Genomic DNA, 8,843 nt, shown 5'->3' with positions numbered 1-8,843 from the left:
ATTATTCAATTTAAAATATAATTATTTTCTTATCTGATCTTTAATTTGTTTCTGAGTGATAACTGATATTTAAATTATAAATTTCTATTTATCTCCTAACAATTTAACTATCGTTAATATATTAATATAAAGAGCTTAATTTTTTTATTAATAGGATTGAATATATTAGAGCGGTGTTATTAACATTAACTGCATATTCCGTTATCACTACTATACAAATTCTTCAATTATTATTAAAAACTAAAAGTATATATATATATATATATATATATATATATATATATATATATATATATATGAAATTAGTTTCGATGAATCTATATCATATATATCATTTTTCTTATAAAATATTAATTTTATATATTATAATTTAAATATTTTCCATATTTTATTTTTCTTTCTATGCAATTATATTATATTTTATATCTTTAATATTTTAGATAGGATCATTAATAATAATTTTCTTATTAACTATCTTATCTTTAATCTATTTGTAGATAATAATTAATTTTTATTAAACATATCTTTTATCTTTTATATATTAATATTGATTTTTTCAAAATTATCAAATTACTTTATATATACATAGAAGAACTTTTGTATTTCAACAGGTATCTCTTAGAAAATTTTGAAGATATGGCTGAGTGGATGAAGTTGAGAGTTTTGGGGGAAGGTTCATTTGGCAAAGTGTATCTTGTTCTTCTACGTTTTACACAAGAACAAAATTCGAAAGTTTCACTCTTAGCAATGAAGACAAGTTCTTCTGCATCAATGGTAAGGGAGAAAAAGATTTTTGATTTATTATTGGGTTGTAAAGGGATTGTGCAATGTCACTATTATAAAATCATTGTTGAAGGAGATAAGTTAACTTATAACCTTTTCATGGAATATGCCCTTTATGGTTCTTTGGGCAATTTAATAAAGATAGAGTTATTCTCTGACAAGGAAGTGGTAGTCTACACTCACATGATTCTCAAGGGACTTTATTGTATGCACGAGAAGGGAATTGTTCATGGTGATCTTAAACCAGATAACATTCTCCTTTTTCATTCATCGGATCGTCATATAAAATATCAACTAAAGATTTCTGATTTTGGATTGTCTAAGACTAGCGAAGAGGCAAATACTGATTTAGGAGAGATCAAGTTCAGAGGGACACCCTATTACATGTCACCNGAATCAGTTAGAGGTTTTAAGGAAACACCTTTAGATATATGGTCTCTGGGATGCATTGTTATTGAGATGAGCACTGGACTTCGAGAATGGTGGAACTTTGAATCCACAAACCAATTATTGTGCAAGCTTGCATTTTCTGAAGAAGTACCAAAGATACCAGATAAACTTAGTTATGATTGCAAGGATTTTTTGAGAAAATGTTTAATGAATGATCCTCAACAAAGATGGACGGCTAAAATGCTTCTGAATCATCCTTTTATTCAAAAGAAATAATCAACATCATCGATTACATATAATCCTTAGAATATTCAACATCATCGATTATGTATATTAGATGTATCCATTTAATTAAATACTTATATATTGATAAATTTAAGTACATTATAGACATAGTATATTTCTTTTTATTGTAAACCTAGCACTTTTGTTTATTACTGTGTTGATTAGTTTTTAAAAAATTAGTAAATAATGTTTGTGTGATTTAGTAGTACTCCGGTAATAGAATTTGAATTGCTGACGATGACGGAAGAACATTTTTTCAATAGAAACAAAACAAAATAATAATTTCTAAGCTTTTAAAATATAAAAAGTTTCGATATTACATTTTAACTAACTCTTACGTTTTTCAAAAAAAAACATTTATTAATAAATTTATTGATCTCAATCAATTAATTAAAGTTATCAAACACATAAAATCACTTCAGTGGAATGAAAAGAAGAAATAATGCATTGTTTCTCCATTGTGGTTATCAATTATGGGCAACTTTTGGCAATAATGGGTCCTTCTGGTTCTGGAAAGTCAACACTTCTTGATGCCTTAGCAGGTATTTTTTTTAAGAAAATCAAACAAATACAATTTAATGAAGCAAATACAATTCTCTTTTAATTTAAAAATGAACTTTGCGACACTAATTTTGAGCTTAATATTTTTTATCTTGACGTTACTTAAACTCTAATTAATCCAGTGAATCTGGTGTTCTTTTGGATTTTGACATTAAACTTAAATTAGTTAATTCAATGAGTTATCACTAAACTTAAACTAATTAGTTAATTAATGGAGTGAATCAAACTTCAGATTTAATAGGAAATTTTTATAAGAGTTTCTTAAATAATTTTTTTTTATCTACACTACCTTTTGTGATAAATATTCTCTATAAGAAAATAGAGTGTCAATATTTATAAAACCAAAAAGTCATATAACATTTTAACACTACTGCCTTTTACATCTTTCTCTCTCCATATTGATTATCTTACTTCGATTTCTTGTCTTTATTTCCTTCCCTCATTTCGTCTTCGAACTATGTTGACAAAGTCTTACTAAAAATATTCCTTGTACCTTCTTTTATTACAAAATTCTATTTACAAATGAAAAATTATAAAGGCTATTTTTTAATGTCAAAATACCATTGTTTATTTTCCGAAACCGAAACAAGGAGAATTCAGCTGGCGAAGAAACGCTCATGAATGCTTATTAGTACACCAGTTGTTTGGTTTTTAACTCAAATTTCATAAATTTTGTTATGTCACGCCATATTTAAAATATTTAACAATTTACTTTAATTACTATTAAAATTATTCCAAATCTTAAAACAAGTCTTTCATATTAGTCATCATATTTATACTCTCTATATATAAGTTTTCTTTTTGTGTTTTAATGTTTTAACTTTTCTCTTCTTCAAAATTGTAGTCAAATTAACACTTATAACTTAAGTAAAAATGAAATGTCTTTTATTTATCAGGACACTGAGTTAGAAGGGAAGGAAACAATACCCACTAAAGAAGTGATTGAGATCCTTGTAAATTCGTACAAATAATCTGAAATGAACCAAGAAATTGAGAAAGAAGTGATTCAACCCTTTTATGTTTTCCAAATAGATAAACTGAATTATAGTAAAGTATTCATCCCAGTTACTTCTAATGAACTGGCATAAAACATACAAGTGGATTATATTTTGTGAGAAATAGCATCGTAGTAAAAAGAAATTGTGATGTCCTATTTTGCTGTTTTCAAATTTATAAACTATTCAGTTTTTGTTCTCTCCTTGTGATTGGTCGTCCAGGTGTTTGAACGTGAGAGACTAAATGGACATTACAGTGTGACTGCATATGTGATTGGGAACACCTTTTCATCAATCCCATTCTTGTTGTTGGTTTCTCTGATTCCTGGATCTATAGCCTATTACCTTCCTGGTCTTCAGAAAGGCTTTGAACACTTTGTATACTTCATCTGTGTTCTCTTTACTTGTCTGATGTTGGTAGAGAGCCTTATGATGATAGTTGCAAGCATTGTCCCGAACTTTCTAATGGGCATCATAACCGGTGCTGGAATTCAGGGAATGATGATTCTGAGTGGTGGGTTCTTCAGATTGCCAAGTGATCTTCCAAAGCCATTTTGGAAATACCCAATGTTCTATTTCGCCTCCCATAGACATGCGTACCAAGGACTGTTCAAAAACGAGTTTGAAGGACTAAGATTCGCTTCAGATAATGTCTAACAAACACATGGCAAGTAACATGAGTTACTCCAAGTGGGTTGATCTTGGAATCTTGTTGGGGATGTGTTAGGTTCTTTTATGCAGAGAACCTCAACAGTTATCTCACCACTCTCTCAACCCTCAAACAACAATAGAATAGTGAATGTATGTGTATTTCATGAATTCTGTAAAATGTGTGNCGACCGCTCACGTAGGCCTTGTGCTGAAAATCTTTTCCTTTTCCTTTACAAAAATAAAAATCAAATAAAAATATTTTGAAAAGGTTTAAGCACACGTCCGACCGCTCGCGTAGGCCTTGTGATGAAAATCTTTTCCTTTTCCTTTACAAAAATAAAAAAATCAATTAAAAATATTTTGAAAAGGTTTAAGCACACGTGCGACCACTCGCGTAGGCCTTGTGCTGAAAATCTTTTCCTTTTCTTTTACAAAAATTCAAAATCAATTAAAAATATTTTGAAAAGGTTTAAGCACACGTGTGACCGCTCGCGTAGGCCTTGTGCTGAAAATCTTTTCCTTTTCCTTTATAAAATTAAAAATCAAATAAAAATATTTTGAAAAGGTTTAAGCACACGTGCGACCGTTCGCGTAGGCCTTGTGCTAGAAAACCTTTTCCTTTTTATTAAAAATATCAAAATATTCCTAAACCACAAGTAATCTTTCTGAAAGAACTACGTAACCCTGATTTCTCATTTTGAATGAGAATACGTAAGAGCAAGGTCAATCCTTGTCGGGCCCAAAAAACCAAAAAAATATTTTTGTTTCTTTCTATTGTTGTCTTTGGGATAGTTAAACATTTTGCAAACCACATCTTATTTTGCGTATTTAATTAAAGGTACTGCCTTAGGGCAGGCGTTGTGGGGGTGCTAACACCTTCTCCACACGTAACCGACTCCCGAATCAAATCTTTGGTTTTCATAGACTAAGCCTTATCCTCTTTATGGTTTTTTCCATGGTTTTCCAGAATAAACTATGGTGGTGACTCCAAAACATTTTTCAAATAGTTTTCTTTTTGGATCGTCGTCCCGTCGCGATTCCGGTTGCGACAATGTTTTTGAATTTTCAATCGTCAAATTTTTGTTTCTTTATATAAAAATTGGGCTAATGTGTTTGCTCGGGTATTTTGTGTTCTTATGTAAGCTAGGTATTGATGTTGATGATGAAGAAGACACAAGAAACCAAAAAATTTGAGTAGCAATCTAGTCCACCCAAAAAGAGTTTACTTTTTTTCTTTTCCTTTCTATTTTTCTTTCCTGTTTTGCTGATAATCAGTGTGTCTTGGCCGGTCTGATAAATATGATACATTTGGTTATGTGACTTTGAGTGAGTTTGCATGACTTTGAGGAGAACCCTTTGTGTTTAATCATAATTTGATTTTGGAATACATAAAGAATGTGTTGTGATTTACTAAAAACTTTTGCTTGTGGTTGTTCTCATGTTTGTATGCTAAGGATGGTGTTATTATTTTTACTGTGGTTAATGATTATGGCATGACGTATGATAACCTTAGGAAACCAAAGAACTTAACCGGGTGAGATTTTATGCCTTAGAGTTTTTATTTATTGAGTGCTACCACTTTTGTGTTATAATTAACTTTGCTTGAGTTTTATTGGTAGTTGTTATTCATTTCATGCTTACATTAAAACAAGGTTGTCTTTCTTTCTCTCTATGCATCATATACCCAAAATAGCCAGTTGTGTTTTATAAGGCAATATACAACCATAACATACTAACCTATAAGCATTTACTAATGAGATATATATTCCAATCTTCCCTAACTTCAATGATTTAATTGTCAGAATATTATTGACATCTACAACTAAGAAAATAATACAAGAAAGAAAAATAATATAAAATTAGTCAATTAAAATTCTACTACCAATTAATTATATATACAATCAAGATAACTTACATATATTGGAATTATCCCTCCTTCACAGTATGTGTTAACTTTTTGACAAGTATACCAAATCGTTTCAAGTAATACAATGAAATAAGTTTCGAGTATCGTTCTCCCAAGGGAATTAAGTTACGTTATCAAACAGTAATTATTTACCGAAATCAATTTGATAACAAATGAAAGAAATTAAAAAAATCTTAAAAGTTGAAATTAAAAGTTGGAAGAAAGCTTCGTTGGAATTAAGTTCATGACTAACATTATAGTAACATATCTGAACAATATAATTTGCGTTCAAACATTAACATCACTATATCTTGGTTTAATCCCTTAAAACAAGTTTTGAAGAACTATGTTCAATTATTAATTTCTTAAGTAATTAAACATAACCTTTGCATTATGATGTTTATAAATGACCAGAAGAATTGAAACTATTCCTAGCATCGTTCCTTTTGGTTGCTTTTCTTACCTTCATACTCAAATTTACTTCCCAATACAACTTGAATAGATAAAATACAACATACTTCCGTATAATGACAAGTAAAACAAGAAAAACATATGAACATAACATATATTGAACAGGAAGATTACATCAAATGTTAGTCATTAAATTCAATTCCAACGAAAGAAAGAATTAGCTACTCATAGTCATCTAGAACGTACACAGTTTTGCAGTCCATAGCACTTGATGCCTTGAGTAGTCTCTTGAAGTCTGCAATATTCTATGATTCTTTTCTTTCTGTCTGAAGTTTGTTTCTCTATTTATTTCCCGCTTTAAAAGCCAAAGAAATAACTAATTTGCTAAGGGCACAGAGCTCATGCGCTAAGCGAATATTCAACTACAATTCTTTCTCTGATGTTTATTCGCTCAGCGGGTTGTGCTGGTGCGCTGATCGAATAAAACTAATATTAGATGAGCGAAATAATTTTTGGCGTAGCGAGAAACGTCTAACAACACTCCACTTTGATGTATAACTTCCTGTACAATTTACTGCACATTTCCTACTTCTAATTACAACTTTTCAATGAGGAAATACATGAATAATTACAACTTTGAGCTCATTTATAAGTGTAAAATCAAGTATTTTTCACACTTATCAATGTGATAATTTTCTTCATATAATTACAATTGTAAAACCCACAACCATTGTTGTTGGATTGTTTTGGATACTAGAAAACGAAAAGTAGAAAACATCATTATACGTTATATAAGTAACATCAATTGATCCTAAAGGAGCATATTTCCCTACTACTAAATCAGATCATGCTATAAAACAAGCCAAACGAATAAGATAATGTTCACAGACCACACTAGCATCAAGGACCTCAAAACCAAGGATTGTACTGCACTCAAGATCCCTCTATGCATCAACTTCGAAGTAAATAATTTATAAACTTAATTAATTTAACAACCAATGTATTAATTATACTAGAGAATTGGACTGGACATATCCTAGTCACTCGAAGGATGCACCTAGTACAAGTTAAATCATAATGGAAAATGATGTTATTGCATAATAGATCCTTCTATGCTTCAATTTTTCAAAGAGAGAATTTATAGGCCTAAGAAGATGTAGTTCTTAATGTAAGGCATGGTACTCTCGGCTTAGGGCTGGTTAGGACTTTTCAAGAAGGTGGACTCATGCATAATACACTAAATGGATTTCAAGCAGCATAGACCCACATATAATGCAGCATGCTTGATCACACAACTCCACTAAAAACATAAGTTACCCTCAAGCAAGGCAGCCACACAAGGCCAATTGCAACATCATATCTAGGAGAACACACCTCATGATAAGCAAAAGTTATAAACCATGACATTCAAAACAAGATACACACCAAAATTCTTACTCTGACACGAACAGAACCACACAACACATCAAAATGACTTTACACATCATAACAGTCACACAAAAACAGTTAAGATTAACTCTCCTTACCTTTTAAACCAACAGATAGCTCGACTTCTATGTGCTTCTATAAACACAGTCCATGTTCTTCCTATCCTTTCTCGCTCTCTAACCACACTAACCAATGCACAATGTTGTCTTTTTAATTCTCGCCGTAGGGTTCTTTTTATGTAAAGTTGTTGCTTATTTAATCCCTTGCATTTAGAAAAAAAACCACTTCGTTTAGTTTTAAAAAACACCCAACCAGCCATTGCCACACAAAACAATTTAAGCTACTGCCCTACACCAAAAAATCACCTCAAAACCTTTTATTTCAACACCTAAACATGTAATTCTCGTGCAAACACTTGGGCAAAACAAACCAGAAAATATATGACCAATTTACCATCTAAGACCATTAATCACAACATGCTTAGACCATTCAACTAGTTATGATTTACATGCTCGTCGAACCAGAATTCTATGACAATAAAACAATGCATAGATCATGTATTGGAAGCAAGAAAAAATATATTCTAACAACTAAAATACCCTCCCTTTTTGGAAAAATTTCCAGAATATTACAAGGCACTAATCACTTGAAATAAACAATTGTATTGTACCTTAATTGGTGTTCACTTGATATTGTTTAATATAGACTTTAAAACCATATATCCTTTTTGAGCTCGGTAGGTTTATATAACTCTAGTTAATAAATAAAATTAAAGCATATATGAGTAAAAAAAATATAACTAAAAGAATACATATATGTGAATCTCATGTATATTCTTATATTTCAAACAAATTCTTCCAATCTTGCCTCATACTAATGTCTATCGCCAATTGGTCAAGATAATGAATTATCTCTAATGTAGATTTATTCCGAGTAAGACTTAATGTTGGCTAAAATTTGAAATGAATTAACAAAATTATAATTCATGCATCTAATTTTGAAAGTAATACATTGCTTATAAAGTTGGAAAGTAAAGTATTACCTAATATTGATAGGTGAAAGAACAAACTTATAAATCACCCTATTATGAAGAAAAATAATGACTATTTTTTACATTCTCTCTTTCATTGGAAGTTCATGTGTTATGATTTGAGATAATAAAAAAAAGAATGTCTTATGAATCGGCACAATAAATTTTTTATATAGATACCTTATAAAAGCAAAATGTAAAAATATATTAGTAATATGATAAGAAATACTAATGAAAAAATGAAGTTAATGATAAAAAATAGTATATTATGCTTGATATATATATGTATATATACATGTATATATACATGTATGTATACATGTATATACATGTATGTATACATGTATATACATGTATATATACATGTATATATACATGTATGTATACATGTATATACATGTAT

The 8,843-nt window shown here is 30.0% G+C and overlaps 1 protein-coding gene across 1 annotated transcript; it reads left to right on the top strand.

Moving 5' to 3' along the window:
• The first annotated feature begins 636 nt into the window (after positions 1–636).
• Positions 637–1,449, top strand: LOC106773109 (mitogen-activated protein kinase kinase kinase 17-like). The gene has a single exon (XM_014659798.1). It carries the CDS (start codon positions 637–639, stop codon positions 1,447–1,449), a length of 813 nt encoding a protein of 270 aa, XP_014515284.1.
• Positions 1,450–8,843: the final 7,394 nt, after the last annotated feature.

Source organism: Vigna radiata, chromosome 9 (assembly GCF_000741045.1).
Source record: "Vigna radiata var. radiata cultivar VC1973A chromosome 9, Vradiata_ver6, whole genome shotgun sequence".
Lineage (NCBI taxonomy): Eukaryota > Viridiplantae > Streptophyta > Magnoliopsida > Fabales > Fabaceae > Vigna > Vigna radiata.
This window is presented reverse-complemented; position numbering and strand designations above follow the sequence as displayed.